The following is a 17,454-nucleotide window of genomic DNA, read 5'->3' on the forward strand; positions in this document are numbered from 1 at the left end:
CATTTGTTAGTCTTGGTGGTGCCACAGGACTCTATTGATTTTGCTCCAACAGACTAAAGACAGCTGCATTTTAATCAATCTGATTGTAGGTTTTGTTTTTGGTGACCTTGTTTTTTTTAGTGGTATTAATCTCAGTCCTTCTCTTACAGAGGATACTAGGCACATCTTCATGTGGAGAATAACATTTTAGAATGTCTTGGCAAATAAAACCTCTGTTTTTAATAGGCATGTGCTCCGCTCCTATTAGAAGCGCAGAAGCAGGAGAGAATTGGCCTGCTCCACCTTGCCCAGAGGCGGAGTAGAAGCGGACCGCGGACCCCTAGAAGCAAGGAGAAGAGAAGCGACCATTTTTCGGAGCTCCTCTTTCAGGCGGACCGCTCCGGTCGCCATCTTGAAACATTTCACCCATAGATAACTGGGTTGTTTTTGAAGCTATCGTTCTGAAAATTCTTGTGCCCCCAGTCGTGGATGGGGGTCATTTTGAGACTACTCTCAGCTCTCTGTGTCGTGCGGGTCGTGTGCTATATTTTTTAAAAAATCAGGTCAACAAACAGGGACAGCGCGGGTCAAATGGCGGTTTTCGCCCATAGGATTGCATTGCGGAAAAGAATCGGGGATAACTGGGTTGATTTTTAAGCTATCGGTCTGAAAATTCTTGTGCTTAGACAGTCGTGGATGGGGGTCATTTTGTGACTACTCTCACCTCTCTGCGTGGTGCGGGTCGCGCGCTAGAATTTTTTAAAAAGTAAGGTAAAGGCGGGAAAAAGATTACCTTTTTGATTGCTGAGGGGCAGAGTCAACTCCCGGTCATGATCACATGATCCCAAAGTTGGAGGAGGGCATAGGCAAAACTGGTAACTTGGGATTCTGGGAAACTTCTCTTTCTTAGTCTGAACGGACTTTTCCCAGTGTTTTTTAAAACAGTAGCCCCACCAAATGCACAAACACAACCTGTGAAATCATATACTAAGCCAAGAATAAGAGATAGAAACACAGCACTGCTACCCACCCTAACTTTGGGGAACAACTGAAAAGATGTGGTGCAAGGGGATGAGCTCCCCTAGGGCATCTCATTGTGGATGTGCCCCCACTCTCTCCTGCACTGGAAGGCCATCAGAGCCTTCCAAAGAGAGTAACCCAGTGGAGAAATGCCTATCATGAGTTGAAGTGAGCGGTCGACTTGAGTTGAACTGACAGCCTTGCTTCTTAAAAGACTGGTCACTACTAGGACCAGTCAAATTGGCAGCTGCTTCCCCCTCCCCCGGGCACGTCCCCCTATTACTGGTAAAAGACAGATATAACCTTTTTAAAAAAGTTCTTCTTGTTGTTTATTCAGCAACACTGCTGCTTTTAATTCCACCCCTCCTTCGTTTATTTATTTATTTATTTATTCCATTTTATATGCATTACTGGCTTATCCTTGGCTCACTTCCTTATGCCCCCAGAAATGTCTGCTGCCTGCCTGCCTGCCTTCCCTCTCTCCTCCCCTGCCCGCCTTGCAGGGATGTTGTGTGTGTCTGGCTTTGACTCAGGGGAGAAGTCCTTCCTGCGCTCACTTGGAGTTTTGGAAGTTCCAAATCCATTTTTCAAGTGTGGAAGAAGATTCATACTCCCCAATTCATGGCATGTTGGGATTTCCTTTGAAATGGCCCCATTGAGAGGTCTGCAGGTTTAAGCCCCGCCAAAAAACAGGGGATGATGGGACTGCCTTGAGTCTCGGCGTGCGGCGTATGTATCCCTGGATAAGCTGTCATGGTGGTGAGTTTGAGGTGTTTTTTTAACATGCAAATTGACGGAGCTACTGGAAAGGGGTGTGAATGGGTGTTGGATTTCCCTAAATTCCCCAAAAATCAGGGTATGATGGGACTGCCTTGAGTCTCGGTGTGCGTATGTATCCCTGGATAAGCTTTCATGATGGCGAGTTTGAGGTTTCTAACGTGCAAATTGACGGAGCTATCGAAAGGGGTGTGAATGGGGTGCCCGATTTTCAAAAATTCCCCAAAAATCAGGGGATGATGGGATTGCCTTGAAACTTGGCATCCATGTGGACACGTGGATAAGCTATCATGGTGCCAAGTTTGAGGTTTCTAACGTGCAAATTGATGGAGCTATCGAAAGGGTGTGACTTAGGGTTATGGGTGGTGCGTTAGAGGTTAGAGCCCCGCCAAAAATCAGGGGATGATGGGACTGCCTTGAGTCTGGGCGTCCATGTGGACACATGGATAAGCTGTCATGGTGGCGAGTTTGAGGTTTCTAATGTGCAAATTGACGGAGCTATCCCAAGGGGTCTGAATGGGGTGCCTGATTTTCATAAATTCCCCAAAAATCAGGGGATGATGGGATTGCCTTGAAACTTGGTGTGCGTGTGTATACGCCCATGAGGTGTCATGGTGCCAAACATGAGGTTTCTAACTTGAACCAAAAAAAAGTTGTTTACTTTTTTAGCTTTCAATGCAACCCTATGGGGGGGGAAATGGAGCTCCGATCCGGATCCGGAGCTCTGAGCGGAGCGGAGCGGAAATGGGCGGAGCGGGGGCGGGGTGAAGCGGCCCAATCCAAAAATTGCGGATCTGGAAGTGAAGCGGAGCGGGGGTCCATGCACACCCCTAGTTTTTAACCTGTTCTTCACTACTGTTAGAAACTCTCCAAAGAGAGAGGGAAGAACCCTATTTTTTCCAACAGGAGAAAGGATTTATTTGTCATTGAATGATTTCTGCATTACAATGATTTGGGAGCACTTGAGGCTGTAAGCATGGTTAAAAACCAAGCAGGTGTGGATCTGATCCATGTATAAACGGAACAGCACTCCCAGCCCCCTGTAAGCCACTCTTGACTTTCCAAGTAACAACAGAATATAAGACAAATCAAAGAATTATATCTGGGGCAGCTAAGATGCCCATTCAATAGCAAACGTGCAAACTTATACCCGCTAACTTGTGTTCTATTATTATAGATAAGGAATTCTTTCCAGTGAAAAGACATTGCTATCCCTTTCAAAGATTACGTCTTGTATGTTTTTTTCAAATGAATAAATATTCCAGAAACTTTGTAAAGAATAGAAACTTTACTAAGTATTATATTGCAAACTGTATAGGCTGAACAAAATTGTGCATAACAGTATGTAATAAATGGTATGAATTCTGTAGACTTTAGAATCAGTTAGTATAGGCAAATGAGCAGTGATACCTCCTCTACAGAAGCAAATACCATGGATCATGTTCCTTATGCAACAGTAATATTTCTGGACTTCTGGGAACCCTAAACTTGAGAGCCAGTGTGGTGTAGCAGCTAGAGTGTCAGACTGGGAGTCGGGAGATCTGGGTTCTAGTCTCCACTCGGCCATGGAAACCCACTGGGTGACTTTGGGCCAGTCACAGACTCTCAGCCTAACCCACCTCACAGAGTTGTTGTTGTGTGGATAAAGTGGAGAGGAGGAGGTTTGTGTATGCTGTCTTGGGTTCCTTGCAGGGAAAAAGGCGGGATATAAATGCAATAATAAATAAATAAAATAAAAATAAACTGTACCTCTGGCCAGTTCATATTGCTTTTATATTTGCAAAGAGTACACCCCCCAGCAGAAGCCTCCTCCAGCACACCATGCCGAACGAACTGAGCCAGTCGAACGGGCTTTTGCTGCTCAAACCCCACCCTCTTTGCGTAATTGCCTGCAGAAATGGCACCCAGCCGATTAAACGTTGAATCAGTAAAATGCTAGACAACAAAGCCAGAGTGCGGGCAGGGGAGAGGCTCCCATGTCCATCACCCGACAAGAACCAATGAACTGGAGGGGGGAGGAGAAGGGGTGGGGCGGGAGCATCAGCATCAGGAGAGCAAACAAGTGAAAAGCGAGTCCCCTGGTATAGCTACAATCATGAAAGGGATGAGCACTGAAAGAACAGAAGTCAAAATCGTGGGTGCCTACCAGGAAAAAAGTAGGTGTGATGGAGCTCTGATTGAAGAATACGATTTATTTGAAATGATTTGGTTGAGAAATTAATTGGCTGGCTTTCCCTCCTATGAACTTAATTCATTATTTTTAAATTTGTATATATAGATATAAATTAGCATATGTAGATTTTATGCAGATTTATGTCTTATGGGCCTGGTTCCCCTGCTACAGACTTTATCAGCTAAGTGCCATTCAATTTAATTTGCCATTTCTTCCACATACTTTCTTTGCATGTTTCTTTTGCGTGCAGGGTTTATTTTTCAGAAGTTCTTCCTTGTTAAGCTCCCAGTCTTCATCCTCCTCATCCAGCCGAATTCCCTTTAATTTCGCTTTTTGGCAATACTCCCTGTGTTCTACTTCAGCCCTAGATAAAAGGAAAAGGGGGAAGGGAAGGGAAGGTCACGACCATAACATGCACAAAGATTTCTCACAGCATTTGAAACTGATCCAGCACATTTCTTCAGAAAATTAAAATAAATTAATTTTAAAATTAAAATTAATGTTCAGTGTCCTGTGTTCAGTGTTTTATTTAAAATGGTAACTTAAGCCTTCTATTTGTGTGTGCTGAATTCCCAGGAAGGCAAGAGCTGGTGTCTGCATCCCCATACAGGAGTCAAGCAGCTCCTCATGGCCCAAGCTGTGTGCATCCAGTTTCGCTTCTCTCGCACCTTCCAGATCAGAGCAGTGCAGAAGAGCTGCAGCCTCTCATGGCCCATCCCTGCCTCCTCCTTCCTTCCTTCCTTCCTTCGAGGGGGTGGGGCTTCAGGAAGAGCCTTATCTGACGCTCCATGGGCCAGACTCAGCCCCATGGGTCGGAGGTTGCCCATCCCTGCCTTAAAGCTTCAGAGGTTATGTGAAACAGTACGTGCAGCTTGTTGGCAGTGCAACAACAAAAATAGTGCTGACTTTAAACACAGTTGGTAGGCGCTCAAAACACAGAAATGTCCATCTTGTTCCAAGTGTATTGGCTACCTATTAATTTCTACCAACATCAGTTTAAAGTGCTGGTCTGAGCCTTTAAAGCCCTAAAAAGTTTTGGGTCTGAATACTTTAAGGTATTCACATGAAGTTCACATAAAGAACTCTATGGGCTTTAGAATTTGTCTCAGAAACACTGCTCTCAGGCAACATACAAGGAACAGAATCTTCTCAGTGGTGGCACCTTAGCTCTGGAACATCCCCCTTGGTGGCTATTTGGCTGTCTACCTCTTTACTGGCCCCTGGAGAGAAATACCGTCTAAAGCAGCAATTAGTATAAAAAATAGATTAAGAACAGCAACAGATTCACTCAAGTCTACTGAAAGTTTTTCTTTCAATAAACTTGTCATGAGTGAATCTGCTGCTGTTCTTAATTATACTAATCGTGCTTTAAATTGTATTGTTTTAACCTTTACTGTTTTAATAACTTCCTTTTTAAAATTGTATTATATCTTGAATTATTATAATTGATTTTTTAATACTTTTGCCAATACTTACATTTCTAAGAACTTGACACAATCTTTGTGCCCATAGATCTCTGCTATTCTCCTTGGTGTGTCCCCATAAAGATCTGCAGCATCAATAGGGGCATGTAAAGTATGAAGTGTCTTTAACACTCCTAGTCTCCCTGACTCAGCACCAAAATGAGCTGGGGTCCATCCTGCTTCTGTTCTCAAGCATAGACGAGCACCATGTTCCACAAGTAGTTTTACTGTCTTTGAGTGTCCTGATAGAAATACAGACATGAGACAATGGGAGCAAAATGGAGGAGACAGACCACAGTGGAACCTCTTCAGTTATAGACACCTTCCAGAGAAGTAGTTCTGCCAGTTTGTTGCAGCAAAAACTACTGCCTTGCGGTACCTTGTAAATTAGCATATTTATTGTGACCTAAGAGCTTCTCCACACAAGTGATTTATTGCACACTCATGATTGGTCACTCATGGAAGTTTGCAGGTCCTTTTCATGATGGCATCAACCTCCAATGCCTCTCCTGCCATTTTCAAGTGGGTATCTGCCATTTTATAACCACCACCACCCAAATGCTGTAATCAATCAAAACCATTCAATAAAGCAGCACCAACTGTTGGCAGCACAAATAAAACATATAGGAAAGAACCGGCCAAAACAAGGGGAAGGGGAGGAAGCGTGTGCATTGTGCTGATTGCTAAGCCTGCAAAGGTTCTGGTAGGCAAAGCCCAGGTAAGGCCACAGGGGTTTTGCTAAATATGGAGAAGCCCTAAGCTTTCACAGATGAGAGTCCATTTTATCATATGGATGAAGTGCTTTCCCCAGTTGGCAAATATACATAGTTATAGAGGAAAGAACTGTAAGCAGTGGGGCCAAATGACCATGAAACGCAAGAGGCACAGTTTGTGACATTGTAAGGCTTAAATGTTTAGAAGAAAATTACACTAACCATTCACAACAGCAATCATCCTACCTTTGACGCTAGTAGCTGGAGAGGAAAACATTACTTCAGTTCAAGCCTAAATTAATTCTTGAGATCTTTTAATTCAGTAATTTCAGCCTGTAGTCTCCCTTTCAAAATTCCTGCCTTTGAAAAATGTCGATTTGCATTCTAAAGCCTTTGACTGTGTGGATCATAAAAAATTGTAGCAAGTTCTTGGTGGTATGGGGATACCAAGTCATCTTGTCTGCCTCCTGAGGAATCTGTATAACGAACAAGTAGCAACGGTAAGAACAGACAATGGGACAACGGACTGGTTTAAGTTTGGGAAAGGAGTACGGCAGGGTTGTATACTCTCACCCTACCTATTCAACTTGTACACAGAACACATCATGCGACGTGCTGAGCTTGACGAATCCAAGGCTGGAGTTAAAATTGCAGGAAGAAACATTAACCATCTCAGATATGCAGATGATACTACTTTGATGGCTGAAAGCGAGGAAGAGCTGAGGAGCCTTATGACGAAGGTGAAAGAAGAAAGTGCAAAAGCTGGGTTGCAGTTAAACCTCAAAAAACAAAGATTATGGCAACCAGCTTGATTGATAACTGGCAAATAGAGGGAGAAAACATGGAGGCATTGACAGACTTTGTATTTCTGGGCGCAAAGATTACTGCAGACGTTGACTGCAGCCAGGAAATCAGAAGACGTTTACTTCTTGGGAGGAGAGCAATGACAAATCTTGATAAAATTGTTAAGAGCAGAGACACCACACTGACAACAAAGGTCTGCATAGTTAAAGCAATGGTATTCCCCATAGTAACCTATGGCTGCAAGAGCTGGACCATAAGGAAAGCTGAGCGAAGGAAGATAGATGCTTTTGAACTGTGGTGTTGGAGGAAAATTCTGAGAGTGCCTTGGACTGCAAGAAGATCAAACCAGTCCATACTCCAGGAAATAAAGCCAGACTGCTCACTTGAAGGAATGTTATTAAAGGCAAAACTGAAGTACTTTGGCCACATAATGAGAAGACAAGATACCCAGGAGAAGAGGCTGATGCTAGGGAAAGTGGAAGGCAAAAGGAAGAGGGGCCGACCAAGGGCAAGATGGATGGATGATATTCTGGAGGTGACAGACTCGACCTTGGGTGGAGTATAAGCATATTCAGTCCCCACTGGCATGTTTTGCATTGTTTCTGCATTTGGGGTCTTTTGGGGACAGTGGAGCAGAACACTTGTGCCCAAACCCAGCTATGTTCCTTTTGATTTCTCCACTGATGTCTCTGTTGTATCCCCAGAGACATTTTAAGAGACAGACACAAAGAAAGAGAGGGGCCCTCTCTGTTGGGTAAAGATAAAGGACCTATATTGTGTAGCTTGAGTCTCCTAATATTCAATCAATCAATCAATCTTTATTTACAGTCAACAGACCACCATTACAACATATAAGTACACAGACAATAAAATACATGATGGTAAAGAAGAAGGGATACAAAATCTGTAAAAATGCTAATCAGTGGGTTTAAAATAATGATCAGACATTCATGAGTGGTCTAATGAGAATAGCCAGATTCCAAAATTTGGCCACTTGCTCAGTAATAGAATCATAGAATAGCAGAGTTGGAAGGGGCCTACAAGGCCATCGAGTCCAACCCCCTGCTCAATGCAGGAATCCACCCTAAAGCATCCCTGACAAATGGTTGTCCAGCTGCCTCTTGAATGCCTCTTGGGTGGGAGAGCCCACAACCTCCCTAGGTAACTGATTCCATTGTCGTACTGCTCTAACAGTCAGGAAGTTTTTCCTGATGTCCAGCTGGAATCTAGCTTCCTGTAACTTGAGCCCGTTATTCCGTGTCCTGCACTCTGGGAGGATCGAGAAGAGATCCTGGCCCTCCTCTGTGTGACAACCTTTTAAGTATTTGAAGAGTGCTATCATGTCTCCCCTCAATCTTCTCTTCTCCAGGCTAAACAGGCCCAGTTCTTTCAGTCTCTCTTCATAGGGCTTTGTTTCCAGACCCCTGATCATCCTGGTTGCCCTCCTCTGAACACGCTCCAGCTTGTCTGTGTCCTTCTTGAATTGTGGAGCCCAGAACTGGACGCAATACTCTAGATGAGGCCTAACCAGGGCCGAATAGAGAGGAACCAGTACCTCACGTGATTTGGAAGCTATACTTCTATGAATGCAGCCCAAAATAGCATTTGCCTTTCTTGCAGCCATTTCGCACTGTTGGCTCATATTCAGCTTACGATCTACTACAATTCCAAGATCCTTCTCATTTGTAATATTGCTGAGCCAAGTATCCCCCATCTTGTGACTGTGCATTTGGTTTCTATTTCCTAAATGTAGAACTTGGCATTTATCCCTATTCAATTTCATTCTGTTGTTTTCAGCCCAGCACTCCAGCCTATCAAGATCACTTTGAAGTTTGTTTCTGTCTTCCAGGATTATTGGATTATTGGTACCCTGAAGTAAAATAATCATAAGAAATTCAGGAGAGTGACCGGGGAAACTCTGTATAATAGGGCATATTAGGTCTTTCCTGACCTCTTCATAATAACTGCAGTAAAATAGTCATTACAGGGGCAGCATCTAATATTTTTTGGAATTTTCTTGAATCTGCCCTCTAATAGCTTGGAGGGGAGAACATTGAACCTTACTAAGGAGAATGCCTTCCTATATTTAGGGATAGTTGCCAGCGTAATTCAGAAACTGATCTTTTGAGTTTCTGTGTGGAAAATTTCGATTTTCCCTAAGTTCACTCAAGATAGGGTATCTTGCTTCTAGATCGTTGTTATTGGAGCCAATCCTGGCATTAAAATCACCCAGAATATATAAATATGCATCAGGGAACCTAATAATTTGAGTGGATAAATAGCTCTCTACTTTATGCCAGAGTTTCTTGATCTGCTCATTGGATTTAGCAGGAGGGATATAAACATTCACAAAAATAAAATGACTAGCATTAATTTCCAAACAAATTCCAAACGCCAGTTGTTCACAGTTTTCCAATTCAGTAACCTTAGCTATCAGTGAGGAGGACACCAGAATGGCAAGGCCACCCCTTGGACGACCTTTCTTATTTGCCCGGTGAGCATTCAAAGAGTAGGAGGAAAATCCATTAACAACAACAGTGTCCATGGCCCAGGTTTCCTGAAGCAAGATTACATCAAAGCAAGAGATATATTGACAAAAGCAGTTATCCCAACGTTTGTTCGCCCAGCCCGCAATATTCCAGGATATGATCCTGAGGTAGGAATCACCCTGGGGCCACTGGCATCAATCTAGTGGGGTAATCCCGACCAGTGATCCATCCATGTCCCTCTGAATGCAGCCATTCCTCTTTGCTGTCATATGGTTCAATGGAAGCTGTGGGTCGGAATCGATGATACTGGGCGATATTAACTCTGATGTCGGCCCTACTTGATTAGCATTAGGCAGCCCTCCAGACGGCTGTGGCAGTTGGCAGGATGGGATGGACGACGTCTTGCTCCCCACCGATGTATGCAGCACTCCTGGATAGAGGCACGACGTCGGACGAACGTTGTCAACTTTCACAGGAGTGTCTTGACCAAAAGTTATCAGGTCTTGCAAGGTAGTGATGGTATGTTGCCCTTCAACCAAGGGCTGAGCACAAAAGAAATCGACCATCCCCAAATGAAGTGAATCAGGAGGCAGTTCCTGTTCCAAGATGAGGGAGTCGGAGGGCCTGCTCGGAGATTGCTGGATGCTTTGAGGCTGGTCTTCACACAGTGGGCAGGAAGAAGGAAAAAAGCTTTTGTGTGGTAAATCTGCTTCTTCAGACACCGCAGTTGAAAAAGCCATGGATTTGCTGCTACTCCATTTGGGGGCATTAAACTGCAGCTGGAGGATAGAATTAGAGCGGCTTTTGATGGATATTAATGGTTTAACCTGGAGATCTTTAAAAAGCCGTGATGGGTAGATCCCCACAGTGTGCAGAAAAAGTTTTTCCTTCATTAGTAAATTTGGGGTGGTAGGTTTAGTAAACTTCAACTTTAGTAAACTTCTTATAAACAGGTGAAGAGAAAAGTAGTTCCACAGCCAACAAATATGATGGCTGAATATTTAGCAGCCATTTGAGGTTTAAGTTAGCACTTTGAACCGATCCCCAGAATGGGTGTTGTCCTCCATGGGGATGTACATCTATAACCATCGAGCAAGGCTGAAGAACTAGGCCACCATTTTTTCGCTCTATTATTCCGATATCTGGTCCACTATTGGGGGCTGTAGATAAACAGCCTCCATTATTGCAGAGAGGTTCGAATACCGGATCTAAACGGGGAGGGCGGGGTGGAGGTTGAGCCTGGATGCCTTGGCAGAGAAGCTTTTCTGGGAGCCATGTCAACAGTTTATTTAAAGAACTTAGCACAGTTTCTAAGTTAGAAATAATCAATTGGAGTGTCCTCGCTGTTAGAAAACATTGCTCAGCCAGTAATTCAAAGGAAAAAGCTTCACTTTGGGAGTTTTCCGTGGATTTGCCAGTTAGCTGGTTTGTTTGAGAAACGCCAGCGTCTCCTAAGATAGACTCACCAGTAACTTCGCCTCCCTCGGCCAGAGGAGCATATCTGTTAGACAAAGTGATCTCTCGGAGAAGCAGCAGAGACGGCATGAGGAGGCTGCCGAACAATAAACTGTCGAGCCTGCACTGTTTGGCGCGAGGCGCGTTACTTGCATTTTGTGGAGGTGATAAAACTCTTTTCCTTCTCATGGTCAGCCAAATGACCAAGAGGTAAGCAAGCTAAAAAAGTCCACCCTACTAAAAAGTTTAAAACCCCTTTCAGGGAGTGGCAACTAATACTCGAAAGCTGCCAAGTGTTAATTAAATTCTTGGTAAAAAGCAGTTTGCAGTTCAAGGAAGGAGGCAGCACATCAAGAGCTGCAAAACTGCAAGCTGGAAATGCAGAGGCAGTAAGCGCAATTAAAAACAAGTGAAAGAGTAAAACAATAAAACAATAAAACTGCTTAAAATAGGTCAATAAAACAGTAAAATTTCTAAACTAAATTATATGAGTCGCGGAGACTCACACACCACTGCAGCCTCCAATGCCATTTTCCCGGAAGTCGAAAATCAATCAGGATTGGTGGGCCCCTTTGTTAGCCGCTCTTTTTACCATTATAAATCAATCTGGCAAAATCCCTGACAGTTGGAGACACGCAATTGTGGTTCCGATATTCAAAAAGGGACATCCAAAGGATCCTGGGAATTTTAGACCTATCAGCCTCCTCTCAATAATAGGCAAGCTCTATGCTCGATTTCTATCTAATAGACTAACTGACATCCTCGAGGCCAATAATGTTGTCACAGAAGCCCAAGCTGCCTTTAGAAAGAATCACTCCACTTCTGATCATGGTCTGATTCTTTTTCACTTAGCCGAGAAACATCTTAAGTTTCTATGTAGCAAACTGTTTGTCGCCTTCATGGATCTGAAGTCCGCTTTCGACTCCATTCCTAGAACTAAACTATGGGAGAAATTAGATAAAATCCTGGTGGACAAAAGACTTCTTAATCTTATAATGGTTCTATACAGCGACAGCAGGATGCAAGTTAGATGTGGCACACAGGGACAGCTTTCAAATGAAATTCCTATGTCTAGAGGAGTAAGACAGGGCTGTATCCTCGCACCTACACTATTTAACTTATACATAAATGATATTGAGGAGGCCCTGTTTGACCATGAAGGACACTTGCCCAAACTTGGCGCAAGGAAAATTCCTATTTTACTTTACGCAGACGATGCTGTTATTCTCTCCTGCTCTAGACCTGGTTTGAAACATCTTTTAATGAAATTCTCCAACTTTTGTTTGACCAACGATCTGAAAATTAATTTTGAGAAATCTAAAGTCATGGTCTTTGAAAATAGATTTTCTCAACGTCGGTGGTCCCTTGATGGGCATATCCTGGAACAGGTGAAAATTTTCTCTTACCTGGGGCTGCTTTTCCATCATACCCTGTCCTGGAGTGCCCATAGATCGGCCACCCTTAATAAAGCTTCAGTCAGTTCAGCTGCAATAACACGCTTTTTCTTTACTAAAGGGGGAATGTTTATACCGTCTGCCATCAAAGTGTTTAATGCCAAGTCTGCAGCCCAGCTTTTATATGCCTCCAATATCTGGATAGGGGGATTAACATCTGAGATAGATAGGCTGCAGACAAGGTTTTTGAGGACCCTTCTTCAACTCCCAAAGTGTGTCCCTAATTCTGTACTTCTGCTGGAAACCGGGGAAAGCTCTCTTTCGCTTAGGGCTTGGTGGTCTGCCTTAAAATTTTGGATGGAAGTTAGTCTTTTTGGGAGGGGCTCAGGTCTGCTTCCCTGTCTGGCTCAGGACAACTATGTGAACAGCTGGTCCAAGCTTCTTGCCAGGAAGGCAGCTTCAATAGGTCTCTCCTCTTCCCTCCTCCTTAATCTGGGCTTGAATTTTGCTTTTAAAGCTGTCAAACAAAGACTGTGGGATATAGCCTTCTGCGACTTACGCGCTCGCTGTCATGTTTCTTGCTCTCCCAGTGCATTGCACGTTCATTACGTTGGGCCTCTTCAGCTGGCCGACTATCTAAAGAACTTGTCGGTGGCTAAATATCGTATTGCCTTCTCCAAGGCCAGATGCAATGTTTATTCTATTGAATTACTTCAGGGCAGATATGCTGGTGTCCCGTATCAGGAACGACGGTGCCCCTGTAGAAACATGGAAGTGAAGACGATGGAGCATATCCTTCTGTCCTGTAGCTTTTATAATCAGGCCCGCCATCTTATGATCACCCCATTGTTGAGCAAACTGTCCAGAAGTACAGGCAAATTTTATGTTAAGTTTCTGTTGGAAGATAAGTCCTCAAGTGTAACTTTGGCTGTTGCTAAATTTCTTACAGTGGCGGCTAAGATTAGAGCTCATTGTGTATTAGACTAAAGTTGACAATAGCTCTAACTGTATGATTTCATGTCTGATTCTTGTGTTTGTTTGTCTGTTGTTTGTTTCTTTCTTTTTATGGATCTATGGATCGCAATAAAGAAAGTAGAAGTAGTATAGAATAAATCCACGCTAAGCATTTTAGTGAGTTTAGCCCAGCCTCCAGATTGAGGGCAGCTCTGGAAACACATCTGGGAACACCGAATATTAGCATGAGGAAAAGGCAATGAATTCCTTCAAGAGAACTCTTAGAGAGGGAAAACCAAATTGAAGCCCCAAAAAGAACCTGAGTCACTGTTTTGGCTTTAAAGACCCAGGTGGCTGCTGGCAGAAATTTCCCTCCCTTTGTGAAGAAAAACTGGGTTAGTGCCTTTGCATATTTTTCATGGACTCTCCAGCTAAGAGCTTCATGGAACCATATGCCCAGGTATTTATATGAATCAATTTGGTCAATTTTGTTTTTCCCATAGACCAAAAGAATCTTGCCTTCCTCCTAGAAAGGACCAGAACTTTAGTTTTCAAACAGTTAGTTGTTAAAAGATTATTTTTACAGTATTCAGCAAAGCTACTCAGTAGTCTCTTTAGGCCCAGACGGGTCTGAGAAATCAAGATGGCATTGTCAGCATAAACTCAAGAAGAATTAATGGAGAGATTAAAAGAGAGAAACTTAACGTGGTGAAATTATTTCCAGTTAGAACAATAGACAAAGAAATGGATAAAGGATAGAGTGACTACGAAATTTGAGGAGCTGATCTTAAAAAAAGAAATTGAGAAAGGGGGAAATAAATTAATAAAAGGATTAACGAGTGAAATATATAGAATATTAGTTGAAAAGGGGGAGACAGAAAGTACTAGCAAGATGGTTTGGGAAACTGATTTGAAGGAACAAATTGGGCAACAGAGTTGTGAAGGAATATGGAAACAAAGGGTGTTGAGAAGTATGTCTGTGAGGATAAAAGAAAATTATTATAGGATTGTATGGAGGTGGTATCTAACTCCGCTTAGATTAAATAAAATAAATAAGTTGAATTCAGCAAATTGCTGGAGAGGCTGTCACACACACAAAAAAAGGAAAGTATTTACATATGTGGTGGGAATGCGAATTTGTACAAAAATTATGGAAAATGGTGTTTAATGAGATAAAAGAAATTTTAGGAATGGAGATTGAAGAGACACCTATAGTGGCATTGTTATCATTATATGGAGAATAAAATTGTAGTAAAGAGACAAAATAATTGATAACGAATTTGTTAACAGCAGCAAGGTTAATGATATATAGGAACTGGAAGGTTCAAGGGGATTATCATATAGAAGATTGGTATAAAGAAATATGGGATATTGCTATTAATGACAAATTAACATGTAATATAAAAGTTAGATGAGGAATGATAAAAACGAATGATTTTGAGGGAATATGGAAACAGTTCCTAGAATTTGTATTATCTAAGGGGAGTGGGAAAGCACCTCCAGAAGAAGCAATGAGATTTTGGAAACAGGAATAAGATCCCGTGGTGGTGGGTGCACTTTTATGTTAAGTATGACTATGTTAATAGAATAAGCTAGAATATATGTTATCAAATGTTATCTAATAATTTATTTATTATGTAGTATTGTTTTTATTGTATTAAAACAATAAAATGTATGTTGAAGTATTAAATAAAAATTTTTATTAAAAAAAACATATATGTAATCAAAAAGATTTGTACGATTCTAACATATACATATGATACAAATTTAACAATTGTTGTAATACATAACATAAACAAACATAAACAGACGGTAACTCCAGATTATATATTCCGTTTCTGATTATATCTTCATCAGTATTTAGTTGTTTACATCAAAGAATTGTATTTATCTAAAGAAATAGGATTGCAGCCTGAATCAAAGAGCAAAGAAAAGGTGTTCTTGCATCCCCCCCTTTAAACTCTCAATACAGCTTAGGTATGTAGGGTCACTCTTTCAAAATCCCTCCCTCCCACTGTGGTTGACAGGTGCTTCTCCCAGATCCACTTTGGGGAGAGGAGGCAGGCAAGCAGTGGGAAGGGTGCCTGCTGCGGGCTCAGCGAGGGTTACGAGTCAGTAGGGGTTACGAGTCGCTCTGCCCTACATCATCATCCTGCACCCCCAGTGGCCGCTTGGAGAACAACAAAAGATTTGCTCTTAAAGTGGTACAAAATACAGCGCTTCTTTTGGCTAAGAAGCACAATTAAAGCAGGATGCATGGGAGTGCTTCACAGTAAAAGCAGATTATAATCTGGAAAACTTCGGAGTCCTTTGCATGCAATTCGCAGTGATTGCACAGTATAACGCTGGTGTGATGAAGCTCTCTGTGAAATCTAGAGAATCAATTTGCTATTTACCTTTTGCTGCCGCCCAGTGGAGAGGTGTTCTATCGCCCCAATCCATATCTTTGCAATTTGGGTCACACAGCCCCCTCTTGAGGATATTGTCCACTATGTCATAGTCACCCAAAGCTACAGCTTCATGAAGCTCCGTCATTCTGTGCTCTACTAATACACTAAACAAGACAAAAAGAACTCAGCATGATTTTGTACAAAGTACTTTGATCAAAGAGAGAGAGAGAGAGGAAAAGGTATTTCTAGTAGTTAAGAGAGGAAGGAAGGAAGGAAGGAAGGAAGGAAGGAAGGAAGGAAGGAAGGAAGATCTGCAAATGAATTGTCAGTGTTTGCTGCAAATGAATTGTTTGCCTACCGGTTATGCTCAGGCTGCAATCCTATGCATACATTTAGAAGCATGTCCCGTTGACAACAGGATTTAGAACATCAAATTTTGTCCTTGCAATAAAGAAAGAGAGGTCTGCCTTCTGACAACAAAGTCCTGAAGTCTGTTGTTGCTTACTTTCTATGGAAACTGGCTCCTCCCTTGTTAAAGCTGCAGAGTTATAATGACAAAATCCTTAAAGAAATGCATCCAGCAAATGTCATACAATGTGTGTGTGTGTGTGTGTGTGTGTGTTGCCATCCTTGTGCTATGTCAGAATTCCCACTTTTGTGGGGGCGTTTTCTTTGAAGGGTGATCTTGCTGATGAAAGAGGAGGGCAGGGGCTGTTCTCCTCCAGTGAACAATTCAATTCCTTCTTTCACTGTGCTTGGGGATGCGTGCTGAGCCTGTCGAACAAACGGACTTGTGCTGAGTTGGTTGAGCAAACCGACTTGTGTTGAGTTGGTCGAACGGACTTTTGCTGCTCCAACCCCACTCTCATTACTCCCCCGTTCACCCATTAGACCACAAAACAAGAGCAATCCAGGTCCACCACAATGTCTATCATAATCACCACAACCAATGAACTACAGGGGGAAGGAGAAGGGGCGGGGTGGGGTTGGCACAGTAGTGGGAGAGCGAACAAGTGAAAAGACATTTTGCTAGGACAGTGGCGATGCCAGGAAGTGTGAGCTGGTGCAGGTGAAAAGGTAAACAAGACGAAATAGCACAACAATGCGCACATGTGAAAGTGACAAGTGCTTGACATGCTAAGGAAATGGATGTGGAAATTGCGGATGCATACCAGGGAAAAAAGTAGGTGTGATGGAACTCATAAAGGCAGCTGATGGAAGTTGAGTGGTCTTGTGTGCCCTTCCTAACTGACCTGGAACACAAGCATTTTAGTACTCAAGCCTTAGAATCTGCATTGTAAGTAGTAGGCCACCGATGAGCAAGTCCTCCTGGACAGCCAGCATCCATTAAACACAGCTGCTAGCAAATGCAGAAGAACAAAAAGACATAATGAAAACGAAAGGCTTTCTCCATAACAATGAACAGAATCATCTTGCCGTATCAGTTATTTAGCCTGGCTGATACATGAGATAATATGCTCTTTGTCTAGGACCAGACTGCGGGTGGGTGGGTGGGTGTGCATCTATTTTATGTACCCCCAGAAAATGAAGAACAGCTGCGTTAGGAGATATAAGTGGTTTCCTTTAGGGAGTTGACTTGTAGAAGAGTCCTTGGCCAGAAGTAGTTTCTCCAATGACAGCTGCATTATATTATCATTCATTTAACAATCATGGGAGATTTCTGTATCGGAAAGATTTGCTACAGAGTTATGTAATTGATTGATAAATAATATTCTAGCCCTCCTTGGTTTTAAAGGAAATGTTAGCGTACTTCAGAAATATCAGTATTTATCTTGTGATTGCGACATCCTCCTGCTTTTCAAAAGAAGATGTGGTTTTAACA

General features: G+C 42.6%; 1 protein-coding gene across 1 annotated transcript; it reads right to left on the reverse strand.

The window, feature by feature from the left end:
• Positions 1-4,141: 4,141 nt before the first annotated feature.
• On the reverse strand, positions 4,142-16,108 carry ANKRD66 (ankyrin repeat domain 66). The gene is made up of 4 exons (XM_063118517.1): positions 15,970-16,108; positions 15,618-15,775; positions 5,426-5,654; positions 4,142-4,313 (listed from the first exon to the last, which is right to left on the reverse strand). Exons 1-4 carry the CDS (start codon positions 16,011-16,013, stop codon positions 4,142-4,144), a joined length of 603 nt encoding a protein of 200 aa, XP_062974587.1. The 5' UTR covers positions 16,014-16,108.
• Positions 16,109-17,454: the final 1,346 nt, after the last annotated feature.

The sequence above is a fragment of the Elgaria multicarinata genome, chromosome 2 (genome assembly GCF_023053635.1).
Source record: "Elgaria multicarinata webbii isolate HBS135686 ecotype San Diego chromosome 2, rElgMul1.1.pri, whole genome shotgun sequence".
Classification (NCBI taxonomy): Eukaryota; Metazoa; Chordata; class Lepidosauria; order Squamata; family Anguidae; genus Elgaria; species Elgaria multicarinata.

Coding starts and splice junctions, on each gene's coding strand:
- ANKRD66 (XM_063118517.1), bottom strand. CDS start 16,013: ATGCTTCTAAATGTATGCATAGGATTGCAGCCTGAGCATAACCG. Junction 15,776..15,969: donor TTGCAGCCTGAGCATAACCG/GTAGGCAAACAA, acceptor TGTCTTGTTTAG/TGTATTAGTAGAGCACAGAA. Junction 5,655..15,617: donor CCACTGGGCGGCAGCAAAAG/GTAAATAGCAAA, acceptor TATTTCTATCAG/GACACTCAAAGACAGTAAAA.